Here is an 18,612-nt window from a genome sequence, read left to right on the forward strand (position 1 = left end):
GATGATTGGATGGCTTTTAAACACCTTCAGAATCAGGGTGTAGCTATGACCGGAAAGCTGAAAGCAGACCGCTACTTCAAATCTACAGTTGATCAACTGAATAATCCTTAAAAATGTTGTCAAGTAGTGAACGTTTTAGAGTGGGAAAAAAAGATGAACAGCTCCCTAAACCGCTTCTGGTTGATTCACAGGTCTGGTAACTGAGAGAAACTCCTTTAATTAACATTTTCTTGATAGGTGGATAATTTGATAGGGGTAGCCTAGTGGTTAGTGCGTTGGTTACTAGTTCAAATCCCCGAGCTGACAAAGTACAAATCTGTCGTTCTGCCCCTGAACAAGGCAGGGGTTCCTAGGCCGTCATAGAAAATAAGAATTTGTTCTTAACTGACTTGCCTAGTTAAATAAAGGTAAAAAATATAAATAAATAAAAGATAAACGAGCCCCCTGTGAAATTAGTTAACACTCCCGAGCACTCATTCACAAAATGCATGGTATTTTGTAATTACAAGCTTGGAAGGACATTCTATAGAGCAAGACAAATATCTGGGAGATTGGGTGGATGAGAAGTTAAGCTTCACCATCCATGTAAAGAACCTTGCAAGGAAACTCAAACTGCGTATTGGGTTTTATTACAGGCGCAAAGGATGTTTTTCGTTTGCCGCCAGAAAATGGTTTATTCATTGAACTTTTCCCTCTGTGTTGTACTATGGTGATACTATACTGAACAAAAATATAAAATGCAACATACAACAATAAACTATGTTTACGAGTTACAGTTCATATAAGGAAATCAGTCAATTTAAATAAATTCATTGGGCTCTAATCTATGGATTTCACATAACTGGGAATACTTTTTTTTCTATTGTGTTATTGACTGTACGTTTATGTGTAACTCTGTGTTGTTTGATTTTGTCGCACTGTTTTGTTTTATCTTGGCCAGGTTCGCAGTTGTAAATGAGTACTTGTTCTCAACTGGCCTATCTGGTTAAATAAAGGTGAAATAAAAATATATATTTAAAAAATACAGATATGCATCTATTGGTCACAGATACCTTAATTATTATTATTATTTTAAGTAGGTGCGCGGATCAGAAAACCAGTCAGTGTCTGGTGTGACCACCATTTGCCTCATGCAGCGCGACATATCTCCTTCGCATTGTTGATCAGACTGTTGATTATGGCCTGTGGAATGTTGTACCCACTACTCTTCAATGGCTGTGGAATGTTGTCCCACTACCCTTCAATGGCTGTGGAACGTTGTCCCACTACTCTCCAATGGCTGTGGAACGTTGTCCCACTACCCTTCAATGGCTGTGGAATGTTGTACCCACTACTCTTCAATGGCTGTGGAATGTTGTCCCACTACTCTTCAATGGCTGTGGAACGTTGTCCCACTACCCTTCAATGGCTGTGGAATGTTGTCCCACTACCCTTCAATGGCTGTGGAATGTTGTCCCACTACTCTTCAATGGCTGTGGAACGTTGTCCCACTACTCTTCAATGGCTGTGGAATGTTGTCCCACTACTCTTCAATGGCTGTGGAACGTTGTCCCACTACTCTTCAATGGCTGTGGAACGTTGTCCCACTACTCTTCAATGGCTGTGGAACGTTGTCCCACTACTCTTCAATGGCTGTGCGAAGTTGCTGGATATTGGCGGGAACTGGAACACGCGGTATACACGTTGATCCAGACCATCCCAAACATGCTCAATAGGTGACATGTCTGGTGACTATGCAAGCCATGGAAAAACTGGGACATTTTCAGCATCCAGGAATTGTGTACAGATCCTTGCAACATGGGGCCGTGCATTATCATGCTGAAACATAAGGTGATGGCAGCATGAATGGCAGGACAATGGCCCTCAGGATCTCGTGCATTCACGGTATCTCTGTGCATTCAAATTACCATCGATGAAATGCAATTGTGTTCGTTGTCCATAGCTTATGCCTGCCCATACCAGAACCCTACAGCCACCATGGGGCACTCTGTTCACAATGTTGAAATGAGAAACCGCTTGCCCACATGTGTTCTGCAGTTGTAAATTCTCTAAAATGACTGAGGCGGTTTTTGGTAAATAAATGAACATTCAATTATCTGGCAACAGCTCTGGTGGACATTCATGTAGTCAGCATGCCAATTGCATGCTCTCCCTCAAAACTTGAGACATCTGTGGCATTGTGTTGTGTGACAAAACTGCACCTTTTAGAGTGGCCTTTTATTGTCCCTAGCACAAGGTGCACATCTGTAATGATCATGCTGTTTAATCAGTTTCTTGATATGCCACACCTGTCAGGAGGATGGATTATCTTGGCAAAAGGAGAAATGCACACTAACAGGTACGTAAACAAATTTGTGCACAACATTATCGAACATTTCTGGGAACTTTTATTTCAGCTCATGAAACCAACACTTTATATGTTGCGTTTATATTTTTGTTCGGTATATATATCCGACTTCAACTGTATATATAAATTTGCATACATTCTGTCTCCTAGAGATGAATGTACTTTGGTGCGAAAAGTGCAAATCAATCCCAGAACAACAGCAAAGGACCTTGTGAAGATGCTGGAGGAAACAGGTACAAAAGTACAACTGCACATTGGGACAAAGATCATACTTTTTGGAGAAATGTCCTCTGGTCTGATGAAACAAAAATAGAACTGTTAATGAGCTGTTGATGGCCATAATGACCATCACTATTTTTGGAGGAAAAAGGGGGAGGCTTGCAAGCCGAAGAACACCATCCCAACCGTGAAGTACGGGGGTGGCAGCATCATGTTGTGGGGGTGCTTTGCTGCAGGAGGGACTGGTGCACTTCACAAAATAGATGGCTTCATGAGGATGGAAAATGTGGATATATTGAAGCAACATCTCAAGACATCAGTCAGGAAGTTAAAGCTTGGTTGCAAATGGGTCTTCCAAGTGGACAATGACCCCAAGCATACTTCCAAAGGTGTGGCAAAATGGCTTAAGGACAACAAAGTCAAGGTATTGGAGTGGCTATCACAAAGCCCTGACCTCAATCCCATAGAAAATCTGTGGGCAGAACTGAAAAAGCGTGTGCGAGCAAGGAGGCCTACAAACCTGACTCAGTTACACCAGCTCTGTCAGGAGGAATGGGCCAAAATTCACCCAACTTATTGTGGAAAGCTTGTGGAAGGCTACTCAAAACGTTTGACCCAAGTTAAACAATTTAAAGGCAATGCTACCAAATACTAATTGAGTGTATGTAAACTTCTGACCCACTGGGTATGTGATGAAACAAATAAAAGCTGAAATAAATCATTCTCTCTATTATTCTGAAATGTAACATTCTTAAAATAAAGTGGTGATCCTAACTGACCTAAGACAGGGAATTTTTACTAGGATTAAATGTCAGGAATTGTGAAAAACTGAGTTTAAATGTATTTGGCTGAAGTGTATGTAAACTTCCGACTTCAACTGTATATGTATATATATATATATATATATATATATATATATAGGCCATCTTAATAAATCTGCCATTTTATATATAATTCCAGCTCAAAATAAACACACATACAAGCTCATATCTCAAATCTTGTTTTATGCCAACAGTCCCGAATATTAGAAGCGAGCACGGATATAGGTATTTTCATTACTCAGATCCCTGGTCTTGGAATTCCCTCCAAGCCAACCTAAAACTCCAGGACCTGGTGTCCCCAAAGGACAAATAGATGAACAGGTTGTTGAGATGTAGTTGTTTCTATTTGTCACCCGATGTCACTACTTTGCGTTGTCTTATTTAAGGAAGAATGTTGTTTTACTTCACACACTGTTTGCTGTTGTATTTGTGCCGTTGCCAGTGTCTTCTGTCTGTTGTCCATTTTGTCTTACATAGTTTTTTCAGACCGGGTCCCCACAGGAGGGCTTTTGCCTCTTGCCAGACCTTCATTGTAAATAAGAATTTGTTCTTTATTGACCAGCCTGGTGAAATAAAGGTTAAGAGTATAAACCGTTGAGACCAGGCTAAATGAGATCCACTAGAGCAAAAACAATGATAGTAATCCATAGGTTTATTTATACATTGCACATAAAAGGGGGAAAAAGGGAATGCTTAAAAATCACAAGGTCGGAATGTGTTTAAATGTCCTTTTTAATCATTGCTAATAATTAATTTCGGAATTAGAAAATAAAATATGTACTTAATATTATAAATAAGTAGGTATTGTATCTGTTATAATAAATACATCAGGGAATCAAGCATGATAAAACAGAGGCAGAAATATTTTCTACATATATTCTATTCCTCAACACAACTGAAATGAGCATTACGGAAAATGTACAATATGTGTTGCTATGTTAAATTCAGACCAGCATTAAAAGATCCCACATTAGTCAATTTCAGAAAATAAGAACGATAAAGTTAAGATCTCCATATTGTATTCAAATATTTTCACAGTTGAAAAACTGGTGAAATGTTAGTCAGTCTTCTTGTCAGATACTGTAGAAGCCGACCCATTTGCAGCCGGCCCATCTGCAGCCGGCCCATCTGCAGCCGGCCCATTTGCAGCCGGCCCATTTGCAGCCGGACCATTTGCAGCCGGACCATTTGCAGCAGCACCATTTGCAGCAGCACCATTGACTTCAGTCTGAAAAGAGAGATGGCTTCAATAGTTAACAATTGACAACAGAAGTAGCAACAGTCTAGAAGCCTTGTAAACAACATGTTCACTCTGAAGCGGGGGTATTCAACCTTTTCTTGCCCATGGACACCTACAGGTCCCATCATATGTTAGCAAAAAAAAGGTTTATTTTTATTGTCTACCATCAGCTGAATGGCAAGGAGAAGTAATCAACATATTATAATTGGAAGTGTAAACTAACATGGCCTATAAGATTGAAAGGTAACTCCAAACACATTTTCATTAAGAGCAGCTGTTCAGCTGGTTAAATAAAGGTCCATGTCAAAAAAGCTTTCCAGCAGCCAGCGCCACTTGCCGCCCATTGACTGGTAGCCTACTGACTGGTAGCCTACTGACTGGTAGCCTACTGACTGGTAGCCTACTGACTGGTAGCCTACTGACTGGTAGCCTACTGACTGGTAGCCTACTGACTGGTAGCCTGGTAGCCCGGTAGCCCGTAGCCCGTTAGCCCGTTAGCCTGTTAGCCCGTTAGCCTGTTAGCCCGTTAGCCTGTTAGCCCGTTAGCCTGTTAGCCCGTTGCCTGTTAGCCCATTGACTGGTAGCCCATTGACTGGTAGCCCATTGACTGGTAGCCCATTGACTGGTAGCCCATTGACTGGTAGCCTACTGACTGGTAGCCTACTGACTGGTAGCCTACTGACTGGTTGACTGGTAGCCCGTAGCCTGTTAGCCCGTAGCCTGTTAGCCCGTAGCCTGTTAGCCCGTAGCCTGTTAGCCCGTTGCCTGTTAGCCCGTTGCCTGTTAGCCCGTTGACTGGTAGCCCATTGACTGGTAGCCCATTGACTGGTAGCCCATTGACTGGTAGCCCATTGACTGGTAGCCCATTGACTGGTAGCCCGTTAGCCCGTTGCCTGGTAGCCCATTGACTGGTAGCCCATTGACTGGTAGCCCATTGACTGGTAGCCCATTGACTGGTAGCCTATTTGTGGGTGATTTTTCAAAGTCTGTGTCAGATACTCCAGTGAGTGTAATTGGCTCAACATTAGGAGTTGAGAAATATAGTTGACATCATCAGAAATATAATATTCTCCTATTTTCTACTGTAGGTATGTAATTCAAAATTATTTTATTTTGCCATATTCAAAAAACATTGAAATATATATATATTTTTTTAATATATAATTTTTTTGCAGACCACCTGCAGTACCTCTGCGGACCCCCGATTGAATACCCCTGCTCTAAAGTAAGTGGGATGCTGTTGAATCCAACAAATCAGCCAACATGATCTAAAGGAACAAAGTAAAGATGTACGGTCTGCGACATGCATGCATTAGTCTTGGAAATTCCAGACAAACAGTGCATTCAGAAAGTATTCAGATACCTTGACTTAACATTTTGTTACGTTACAGCCTTATTCTAAAAATGGAATAAGTAATTTTTACCCCTCATTAATCTACACAAAATACCCCATAATGACAAAGCGAAAACAGATTTTAAGAACAATTTGCAAATGTATTAATCATTTTAAACAGAAATACCTTATTTACATAAGAATTCAGACCCTTTGCTATAAGACTCAGGTGCATCCTGTTTCCATTGATCATCCTTAAGATGTTTCTACAACGTGATTGGAGTCCACCTGTGGTAAATTCAATTGATTGGACATGACTTGGAAAGGCACATACCTGTCTATAAAAGGTCCCACAGTTGACAGAGCAAAAATCAAGCAATGAGGTTGAAGGAATTGTCCGTAAAGCTACGAGACAGGATTGTTTCGAGGTACAGATCTGGGGAAGGGTACCAAAAAATGTCTGCAGCATTGAAGGTCCACAAGAACACAGTGGCCTCCATCATTCTTAAATGGAAGAAGTTTGGAACCACCAACTCTCCCTAGAGCTGGCCTCCCAGCCAAACTGACCAATCGGGGGAGAACCTCAGACTGGGGCGAAGGTTCACCTTCCAACAGGACAACGACCCTAAGCACAAAGCCAAGACAACGCAAGGGTGGCTTCGAGACAAGACTCTGAATGTCCTTGAGTGGCCCAGCCAGAGCCCGGACTTGAACCCAATCGAACATCTCTGGAGAGACAAAAACATTACTGTGCAGAGACGCTCCCCATCCAACCTGACAGAGCTTGAGAGGATCTGCAGAGAACAATGGGAGAAACTCCCCAAATACAGGTGTGCCAAGCTTGCAGCGTCATACCCAAGAAGACTCAAGGCTGTAATCGCTGCCAAAGGTGCTTCAACAAAGTACTGAGTAAAGGGTCTGAATACTTATGTAATGTGATATCAGTGTGCAAAGCTGTCATCAAGGCAAAGGATGGCTACTTTGAAGAATCTCAAATATGAAATATATTTTGATTTGTTTAACACTTTTTGGGGGTTACTAAATGATTCCATATGTGTTATTTCATAGATTTGATATGTTCACTATTATTCTACAATTTCGAAAATAGTAAAAAACAAAGAGTACTATAAAGGTATTGTTTATCAATTTGGAAAAATGTTATTTGCTTTGCCATTATGGGGCAGTGTGAAGATTGATGAGGGGGAGAAAAAACACACACAATTGAATCCATTTTAGAATCAGGCTGTAATGCAGGGGTGTCAAACTCAAATACCCAGTGGGCCAAAATGTAAAACCTGAACAAAGTCGCGGGCCAACATTGAACAAATGAACCTTTTAATATGGACCCAAACAAGTTTTGCTTTAACATTGAATATGGAACAAGCATCGCTTATTACCATACAATATATAATTTAATAGTGGAGACATGCAAAATCGAATTTCAAATGAAAAAACACATCAATGGCATTCATTTATTAAATAAATAAAATTTAAATAAAAATCGTATGCCTCTTTTCTATTTGCAGCCTTCTGATTTAAATACCAAAATAAACTTTTTCCACTGGCTAATAATTTTACAAATAAAATGATAATAAATCAATCAACCATTCAAGCCCATGCCTTGTAGCAAGAAAAAGTGCACAAAGAAAACGTTAATTATTACACACTGATCTAATCTGATGTGCCCAAGCCAGATACCTGGCATCTCTTCTTGGATGCTAGTTCATCAATGTCTGGGCTCAGGCTCTGAGCTGAAGAAATCCTCAGTATCGAGCGAAGGTGTTCATCAGTCAGACGTCTCCTGTGAGTTGTTTTGGTCATCTTCATCGAGGAGAAAAGTTGCTCGCATAGATAAGTGCTGCCGAACATGGAGAGCATCTGAGCAGCTTGGGTGCGGAGCTGAGGCATTGTGTCAGGGATGAACCGTGGAAACTGTGCGGCGCCCACAGCATCATACTTTGACTTCAGCGTGTCGTTGCACTGGAGTTCAATCAGCTCCATTTGGATGTTGGTTGGTGCATTTTCCACATCAACTGCGAAGGGATTACTAAGCAGTTCAAACCTACATTTCTGGACATCGAAGTCGGCAAATCGCCGGCTAAACTCAGCGGCGAGAACACTGAGTTTTTCAGCAAACTGTGCGCATGGGAACACGGCGGTAGAGATCTGCGCTTTTATGGTTTGGCAGCAGGGAAAATGGCAAGGGTTTCCTTGCAGCATCTGATTCTCCCACAGGCACAGTTTAGTTTTAAAGGCCCTCACTGCAGCGTACATGTCTGTGATGATGCGCCCCCGCCCCTGAAGCTGCAGGTTCAGCGCATCGAGATGGCTCGAGATGTCACAGAGAAAGGCCAGCTCACACAGAAACTTTTGCTCCCGGAGCTCTGCTGTATCCTTCCCTTTGGTTTCCAGGAATTGACATATTTCCTCACGCAGCTCGAAACATCTGTTCAGTACTTTTCCTCTGCTTAGCCATCTCACCTCTGTGTGATACGGCACGTCTGCGTATTCCGAACCACACTCCTCTAGAAAAAATTTAAACTGGCGGTGATTCAGACCTTTGGCTCTTATAAAGTTAACTACCTGTGTTACTGTGGTCATAACATGTTCCATCTTTAGGGCTTTGGCACACAGTGATTCCTGATGTATGATGCAGTGGTAAACAGTTAGCTCACCTGCACAGTTCTCTTCCCGCATCTTCTCCCGAACCATGCCCACCAGTCCACTCTTTTTACCGCACATCGCTGGCGCACCATCTGTCGTTAATCCAACGAGTTTATCCCACGGCAGCTTTATTTCAGTTACACATTTGGAAACCTCCTCAAAGATTTCCTTTCCTGTGGTTGTGCCATGCATTGATTTGAATCCCAATAGCTCCTCCGTAACACACAGATTTGAGTCCACTCCACGGATGAAGACTGACAGCTGAGCAGTATCAGATGCGTCGCAGCTCTCATCCACAGCGAGGGAGAACGCAACGAAATCTTTTCCCTTTTCCATCAGCTGGTCATACAGATTGGTGGCAAGATCACATGTGCGATCAGCTACTGTGTTCCTGCTCAGGCTCACGTTTGAAAATGCTTGCTTTTTCTCTGGGCATACGAGGTCACAAACTTTCATCATGCACTTTTTCACGAACTCTCCCTCATTAAAGGGCCGGGCTGATTTTGCGATCTCTGCTGCCACTATATAACTAGCCTTTACAGCAGCCTCACTTTGTGATGTGGCTTTTTTGAACATATTCTGTTGTGAAACCAAACTTATTTTCATCTCCTCTACTTTCTGGCTCCTTTGAGTCATGTCCAGGTCCTTGTATTTGTCATGGTGTTTCGTTTCATAGTGTCGTCTAATGTTGTACTCCTTACTTACAGCCACGTTGACTCCACAAACAAGACAAACAGGTTTGTCTTTTACATATGTAAACAGATATTCTGCCTCCCACTTGTCCAGAAAGCTCCTGTTTTCTGCCTTTCTTTTCGCCATTTTTGGGAAGGGATAGCGCGCTGACAGTTGTAGCGTCTATGTTGCTATGACTACTGTCACAGAGGAGAGGGCGTTTCTGGGTCCTGTCCTGATTGGCGCGCGAAAACAACAGCAGAGCATTATGGGATTCGTAGTATTAGCGGTGAATGCTCTGTATAATACCGGCGGGCCAGCTCTAGTAGTAATTTGGTATTGTCTCGCAGGCCAAATTTGGCCCGCGGGCCAGAGTTTGACACCCATGCTGTAATGTAACATCATTCAATGGGTCTAAATACTTTCAGAATGTATTGTATTCTAGAACACTGTTAACGTTGTGGGATGCAACCCATCTGCCTATGGACACTATGCATGTATATGTATTGGTGTCATGCATATTACAATGTGTGTCATGACTTCCTCAGCATGTGTAGCCGGTCTGGGGCTTGGCCACCGGAGATTGCTACAAGTGATGGCACGCTCTAACAGTCCACAATCCAATAACAGGTGTATTACCTTGCACGCTCCATTGCTCATCACTGGACATCCATTGCTCTTTTCACTGGCTTTCACGTCACCAGTTCCTACGCCACTCTCCTGGACAGCTCTCCTTGTTGGCCAGAATCGGCTTATAATTGGACCAATGAAGGGGTAGATGATTGGTTCAAGGAACCTCTTGTACACCCACAAGAGGACTGGAATGACGATGCAGGGAATGCAGACCATCACTGTAGCTACACGGGACAGGTCAAAGGACAACCTGCAACAGAGGGGACAGAGAAAACAAGGTCAAACATGAAACACCGGTTGTTTCATTTAGTATGCTAAATGGCCGCTCTTATCCACATAGTGCCTAAAGGTTGTCCCTGTTGAATTGCACAGGAAGCAATATTGGACTTTTTTTTAGACAAATAATATTATTGGCTTATCTCTGGTGAGAGGAAATGAGAACATGTGATATGGGGCAAGTAAACAAGACTTGAAAAGTAAAGATCACATCATGCACAGACATCGCTTGCCTGAGCAGCAACACAACTCATTTTTGCATACATTTTTTTTTTTTTACGTCCCTTGTCTGTCACAAATGTTGAACAGAATTATCCTGAACAAACATATAAAACGCAACATGGAAGAATTTAAAAGATTTTCCTGAAGTCCTGGGCTGACGTGGTTACACGTGTTCTGCGGTTGTGAGGCCGGTTGGACGTACTGCCAAATTCTCTAAACGACGTTGGAGGCGGCTTATGGTAGATAAAATTACATTCAATTCTCGGTCAACTGCTCTGATGGACATTCATGCAGTCAGCAATTGCACGCTCCATCAAAAATGTTGACATCTATGGCATTTGTGTTGTAAAACTTTTAAAGGTGCACCTATGTAATGATCATGCTGTTTAATCAGCTTCTTGATATGCCACACCTGTCAGGTGGATGGATTATCTTGGCAAAGGAGAAATGCTCACTAACAGGGATATAAACAAATTTGTGCACAAAAATTGAGAGAAATAAGCGTTTTGTGTGTAGGAAAATTGCTAGGATAAACACTTAACATTTTGTGTTTATATTTTTGTTCAGTGTATATTTTAACTTACTCTGCAATTGTCAGTGGGTGGTTCTTATATAGTGCTGAATTATAAAAATATTCACAGGAAAGTATTATTAAACAGACTTCCACACGCAAGTGTCTGTGTGTGGCTATCACGTGCACAAGACTGAAATACATGCATACTAACTAAAGTCTTGAGCGTGTTTACATGGTTTTGAGCACGTGAGCAAAATAGTATCTTAAACAGTTGTGTTTTGCAACAAAAACAAGAGTTTCTATTGGACAAATTTAAGTATGTCCCTCCCTGTTTCGTTCTCTTTGCTTCCTAGTGAATATAGAGAAACAGTAATGGCATTCCCTGGCACTAACGGAAGCGAACTCTGCCCTGGCTCGTTGGCCAAAGCCTATGGAGAAATGAATGGGGGTTTTGTTGAGTTTTTGGATAAACATCAAAAATAAGGTATGTAGTAAACACAGGCTTAGGAGACCTTATACGTTTCGTTCTATGAGATAATCATCAGCCAACAAAAACTTTTTGTGCATTTTTAAGCATTTTTGTAATCAAAACTTTCATAATTCATTAAAAAGGTCATGTTAACTGACTGATATATCATAGAACAAAACGTATAAGATGTCCTAAGCCTTTAAGCCGGTTGCACGCGTCCCAGTCGAAACAGTTTGTATTATCATGTATTATTGTATTATTTTCATCATGTATTATGTATTATTTTCATCATGTATTATGTATTATTGTATTATTTTCATCATGTATTATGTATTATTTTCATCATGTATTATGTATTATTGTATTATTTTCATCATGTATTATGATGACATTTTGTGATGTTTTTGTTTGTTCTGATGTTCCACAGGTTTTTTTCCCAGCTGTTTGGACAAAAAAAAAATGTTGAGGCAACTTTAAGATTGGTAGCCGAAGTATACGCTGTTTCTTCTGTGATTGGTCAACATTAAGGGAGGGAACTACAGATGAGATTCTTCAATTAAGTTGTGTCATTCAACAAAAGAGAGAGCGCAGCTAGGTCCTACTGTCTGCAGTGCAGCTAGGTCCTACTGTCTGCAGTGCAGCTAGGTCCTACTGTCTGCAGTGCAGCTAGGTCCTACTGTCTGCAGTGCATTAGTAGATTATGCACATGTTTTCACTTGAAGTACTACACCAAACATCTTAGCTAGATGGGAAATTGTGCGACTAAGACCTCCTGAGCAAAAACGAAAAAATTACAGATTTTTATCTTAGATTAATTTTAACTATTTTAAGGAAGTGTTACTGGCTATGCTGTTACTACGGTGGCTCAAGAAGGACAAAACAGTAATATTGCCACTTTTCTCTAGTTTTTCCAAGCGAAGGTCTTTATGGATTATGTGAGCACAGACATTGGCGTTGCCTAGCTGAGTTCTGCTTGGAGCAAACCGAACCTGTATGCAGACGCCTTTAACCTCAGACCCTTTTTCAGCGTATATCCCAAAACCCAGTTAATTTCACCCATATGAATGGCCAACGTTCCAGAGGTAGAAAATGCTAACTAATTTCCTTTTTTTAGGACTACAAGCTGGAGAGCTTTACACACCCAGGGGCGTAAAACGTTTCTTAACCCTTTACACTTATACCCCGGTTTGAAAATGGCAGATTTGGACACTGATAGGCGCCTAAATTCAGCTCGGCTCCAGAGTGGCGCAGCGGTCTAAGGCACTGCATCTCAGTGTTTGAGGCGTCACTACAGACACCCTGGTTCGAAAACAGGCTGTATACAACCGGCCGTGATTGGGAGTCCCATAGGGCGGCGCACAATTGGCCCAGCGTCGTCCGGGTTTGGCCATCATTGTAAATAAGAATTTGTTCTTAACTGACGTGCCTAGTTAAATAAAGGTTACATAAATAAAACATTTGAATGCAGTGTCTGTACAGTAGCATGTTATATAAATTACATCAGAACACACCCTTTTACGTGAAAGGAGACAGATCTCCAATATAAAGCCAAAATGGTAGGCAACCATTATTTCAGACTGTGAAATTCACATTCAAATACATTTTTACATAGCCAAATTATTAGATAGAATTTTACAAGTTCATCTAACCAACCATGTATAAGTTATTCCAAGTTATTTAAGATACTCTGAAGAGGTAGGGTTTGTTTCAACTCCTTCAAATAAAATAAAATACACATTCAGGGGAGAAGTTGTGGGTGGGAGGAATTGCTCATAAATATTCATTTTGAGGGAGGCTAAACATAGTTGTACCTGATCCCATCACTTTCCTCACTAAAGCTTTTCTTTACCAGAAGTCCACTGGCATGCTACGATAAAACATTTTTTAAAGTGCACCGCACGCAAATACAGCTCTAGACAGTTAGCTCACAGTGGTAAGCCACCAAGTTCCTGACATCTATTGGCACTTGCGGTGGAAGGTCAAACCTTTGAAATGTGGACTCACATTTATTGTGTTGGGGAGAAAAGTGCAATCATCACCTTGAGAATGAAGATTATGGGCTCAATTCAATCCAACCTGCATTGCAGTATTTACCCAGTAGCTCTTTTTCCCCATGGTCAAATTAACTCACAGACTCTGGACCTAGTTTTGTCCCATGGAATAAATGTTGTAGATCTTAATGTTTTTCCACAAACTATCCTGGACTATCGGACCACCATTTTATTACGTTTGCAATCGCAACAAATAATCTGCTCAGACCGCAACCAAGAAGCATCAAAAGTCGTGCTATAAATTCTCAGACAACACAAAAATTCCTTGATGCCCTTCCAGACTCCTTCTGCCTACCCAAGGACGTCAGAGGACAAAAATCAGTTAACCACTTAACTGAGGAACTCAATTTAACCTTGCGCAATACCCTAGATGCAGTTGCACCCCTAAAAACGAAAAACATTTGTCATAAGAAACTAGCTCCCTGGTATACAGAAAATACCCGAGCTTTGAAGCAAGCTTCCAGGAAATTGGAACGGAAATGGCGCCACACCAAACTGGAAGTCTTCCGACTAGCTTGGAAAGACAGTACCGTGCAGTACCGAAGAGCCCTCACTGCTGCTCGATCATCCTACTTTTCCAACTTAATCGAGGAAAATAAGAACAATCCAAAATTTCTTTTTGATACTGTTGCAAAGCTAACTAAAAAGCAGCATTCCCCAAGAGAGGATGGCTTTCACTTCAGCAGTAATAAATTCATGAACTTCTTTGAGGAAAAGATCATGACCATTAGAAAGCAAATTACGGACTCCTCTTTGAATCTGCGTATTCCTCCAGGGCTTAGCTGTCCTGGATCTGCACAGCTCTGCGAGGGCCTGGGATCGGGAGAGACACTTAAGTGTTTTAGTACTATATCTCTTGACACAATGATGAAAATAATCATGGCCTCTAAACCTTCAAGCTGCATACTGGATCCTATTCCTACTAAACTGCTGAAGGAGCTGCTTCCTGTGCTTGGCCCTCCTATGTTGAACATAATAAACAGCTCTCTATCCACTGGATGTGTACCAAACTCACTAAAAGTGGCAGTGATAAAGCCTCTCTTGAAAAAGCCAAACCTTGACCCGGAAAATATAAAAAACTATCGGCCTATATCGAATCTTCCATTCCTCTCAAAAATTTTAGAAAAAGCTGTTGCGCAGCAACTCACTGCCTTTCTGAAGACAAACAATGTGTACGAAATGCTTCAGTCTGGTTTTAGACCCCATCATAGCACTGAGACTGCACTTGTGAAGGTGGTAAATGACCTTTTAATGGCGTCAGACCGAGGCTCTGCATCTGTCCTCGTGCTACTAGACCTTAGTGCTGCCTTTGACACCATCGATCACCACATTCTTTTGGAGAGACTGGAAACCCAAATTGGTCTACACGGACAAGTTCTGGCCTGGTTTAGATCTTACCTGTCGGAAAGATATCAGTTTGTCTCTGTGAATGGTCTGTCCTCTGACAAATCAACTGTACATTTCGGTGTTCCTCAAGGTTCCGTTTTAGGACCACTATTGTTTTCACTATATATTTTACCTCTTGGGGATGTTATTCGAAAACATAATGTTAACTTTCACTGCTATGCGGATGACACACAGCTGTACATTTCAATGAAACATGGTGAAGCCCCAAAATTGCCCTCGCTAGAAGCCTGTGTTTCAGACATAAGGAAGTGGATGGCAGCAAACTTTCTAATTTTAAACTCGGACAAAACAGAGATGCTTGTTCTAGGTCCCAAGAAACAAAGAGATCTTCTGTTAAATCTGACAATTCATCTTGATGGTTGTAAAGTCGTCTCAAATAAAACTGTGAAGGACCTCGGCGTTACTCTTGACCCTGATCTCTCTTTTGACGAACATATCAAGACTATTTCAAGGACAGCTTTTTTCCATCTACGTAACATTGCAAAAATCAGAAATTTTCTGTCCAAAAATGATGCAGAAAAATTTATCCATGCATTTGTTACTTCTAGGTTAGACTACTGCAATGCTCTACTTTCCGGCTACCCGGATAAAGCACTAAATAAACTTCAGTTAGTGCTAAATACGGCTGCTAGAATCCTGACTAGAACCAAGAAATTTGATCATATTACTCCAGTGCTAGCTTCCCTACACTGGCTTCCTGTTAAGGCAAGGGCTGATTTCAAGGTTTTACTGTTAACCTATAAAGCGTTACATGGGCTTGCTCCTACCTATCTTTCCGAGTTGGTCCTGCCGTACATACCAATACGTACGCTACGGTCACAAGACGCAGGCCTCCTAATTGTCCCTAGAATTTCTAAGCAAACAGCGGGAGGCAGGGCTTTCTCCTATAGATCTCCATTTTTATGGAACAGTCTGCCTACCCATGTGAGAGACGCAGACTCGGTCTCAACCTTTAAGTCTTTACTGAAGACTTATCTCTTCAGTAGGTCATATGATTGAGTGTAGTCTGGCCCAGGAGTGTGAAGGTGAACGGAAAGGCTCTGGAGCAACGAACCGCCCTTGCTGTCTCTGCCAGGCCGGTTCCCCTCTCTCCACTGGGATTCTCTGCCTCTAACCCTGTTACAGGGGCTGAGTCACTGGCTTGCTGGTGCTCTTTCATGCCGTCCCTAGGAGGGGTGCGTCACTTGAGTGGGTTGAGTTACTGACGTGATCTTCCTGTCTGGGTTGGCGCCCCCCCTTGGTTTGTGCTGTGGTGGAGATCTTTGTGGGCTATACTCGGCCTTGTCTCAGGATTGTAAGTTGGTGGTTGAGGATATCCCTCTAGTGGTGCGGGGGCTGTGCTTTGGCAAAGTGGGTGGGGTTATATCCTTCCTGTTTGGCCCTGTCCGGGGGTTTCTTCGGATGGGGCCACAGTGTCTCCTGACCGCTCCTGTCTCAGCCTCCAGTATTTATGCTGCAGTAGTTTATGTGTCGGGGGGCTAGGGTCAGTTGGTTATACCTGGAGTACTTCTCCTGTCTTATCCAGTGTCCTGTGTGAATTTAAGTATGCTCTCTCTAATTCTCTCGTTCTCTCTTTCTCTCTGAGAACCTGAGCCCTAGGACCATACGTCAGGACTACCGGGCATGATGACACCTTGCTGTCCCCAGTCCGCCTGGCCTTGCTGCTATTCCAGTTTCAACTGTTCTGCCTGCGGTTACGGAACCCCTACCTGTCCCAGACCTGCTGTTTTCAACTCTTAATGATCGGCTATGAAAAGCCAACTGAGATTTATTCCTGATTATTATTTGACCATGCTTGTCATTTATGAACATTTTGAAAATCTTGGCTCTCTCTAATTTTCTCCTTCTCTCTTTCTTTCTCTCGGAGGACCTGGGCCCTAGGACCATGCGTCGGGACTGCCGCCCGTGGTGACTCCTTGCTGTCCCCAGTCCGCCTGGCCTTGCTGCTATTCCAGTTTCAGCTGTTCTGCCTGCGGTTATGGAACCGCCACCTGTCCCAGACCTGTTGTTTTTCAACTCTTAATGATCAGCTATGAAAAGCCAACTGAAAATTATTCATGATTATTATTTGACCATGCTTGTCACTTATGAACATTTTTGAACATCTTGGCATAGTTTTGTTATAATCTCCACCCGGCACAGCCAGAAGAGGACTGGCCACCCCTCATAGCCTGGTTCCTCTCTAGGTTTCTTCCTAGGTTTTGGCCTTTCTAGGGAGTTTTTCCTAGCCACCGTGCTTCTACACCTGCATTACTAGCTGTTTGGGGTTTTAGGCTGGGTTTCTGTACAGCACTTCGAGATATTAGCTGATGTACGAAGGGCTATATAAAATAAAATTGATTGATTGATTGATTGGTATTGGTTACAAAAACCTACAATTACTTGGTACCAGGGCGACCCCTCTCACAGGTATGCTTTCACTTTTCCGAATGATAAGGGAGTAGCTGCATCCCAGTATGGCGACTGGAGTATGGGTGAGTGGGCGTGTCGAAAGGAAAGGATTGGGCGTGTCAAAAAGAGTGGGCGTGTCGAAAGGGAGTGGGTGTGTCGAAAGCTCTCTTCCACAGTGTATTCGGAAAGTATTCAGACCCCTTGACTTTTACACATTTTGTTACATTTCAGCCTTATTCTAAAATGTATTAAATCAATAAAAAATCCTCAATCTACACACAATACCCCATAATGACAAAGCATTTCACTGTTGTTTACAAAGAATGTGACAAATACATGTTTTATTTGGAATGGCTTAAGAACAAGAATGTGGAAGTCAGCCAATGCCCAAATCTGTGGAAAAACTTGAAGATTGCTGTTCACCGCAACTCCCCATCTAACTTAAGAAAATATGCAAGGGAGAATACCCAAGACATGTGCTAGCAAGGAGGGAGGGGGCAAAAAAAACAGATAATACTTTTATTTCCCTTTTGACCCACATCACCCAAAAGTGATCGGGGGTGTTCATGAAGGAACGTAGGGGATGCTCAAGGCAGGCTGCAGTTGCACACAATTGGCAAAGGTAACTTTTTGGGCGACCCGACCAAATTCACATTGACAGATCTATAAGACATTTCTTTCTCATTGAAAGCAAGTCTATGAAGCTGTGGATCTGTTCTAAGTGCGCTATTTCTATGCTTCTCGTTGTCAAGTTTTTCGTTTTTGCGTTGCTTACTTTCGGTACACCAGCTTCAAACAGCTGACAGTAAAATATTTGTATTTATGAAAAAGTTTTATATGGTAACATTAATTCCAATGGTATTGTACTTAATCAGGTAAAACGTGCTGCGATTGATTGATTTTGATGTTAAACCAAAAATATGCAAAACGGGTTTGTCCTGCCTAACACCAAAACCAAAGTTTCATTTTGTCCCCTTAACCTACTACACGGCAGACTGCTTAGCAATGAAGACTGTTATATATTTGGAAGTCCTATAAATTAAAACACTCGTCATCCTCCTAATTTGATCAAGAAATTGGCAATAAACATGTTCATCGTGCTAACGCTAGCAAGCTAGCCACTAAGCTAGCTACGTACATTCCTCAACTTTAAGAGTAATGTTAGCCTACAATAATGCCATACGTTTGATATATCTAGAAACTTTGTAAATAGCTATTCAAAGAGCTTTTGGTGCTTACCTAAATCTGAAAATATGATGATTTTTCCTACTGGATAAAAGCGAATGGACGTTCCACAGTGGAAGTGTTTCGATATTGTGCGCAGACGACTACTGAAATGACGACATTTCCGAA

At 42.0% G+C, this 18,612-nt stretch overlaps 1 protein-coding gene across 1 annotated transcript; it reads right to left on the bottom strand.

Moving 5' to 3' along the window:
* Nucleotides 1-4,021: 4,021 nt before the first annotated feature.
* LOC120044882 (UPF0729 protein C18orf32 homolog) lies at nucleotides 4,022-18,612 on the bottom strand. The gene is made up of 3 exons (XM_038989598.1): nucleotides 18,499-18,612; nucleotides 9,936-10,179; nucleotides 4,022-4,615 (listed from the first exon to the last, which is right to left on the bottom strand). Exons 2-3 carry the CDS (start codon nucleotides 10,143-10,145, stop codon nucleotides 4,445-4,447), a joined length of 381 nt encoding a protein of 126 aa, XP_038845526.1. The 5' UTR covers nucleotides 10,146-10,179; nucleotides 18,499-18,612; the 3' UTR covers nucleotides 4,022-4,444.

This window comes from Salvelinus namaycush, chromosome 3, assembly GCF_016432855.1.
Source record: "Salvelinus namaycush isolate Seneca chromosome 3, SaNama_1.0, whole genome shotgun sequence".
NCBI lineage: Eukaryota > Metazoa > Chordata > Actinopteri > Salmoniformes > Salmonidae > Salvelinus > Salvelinus namaycush.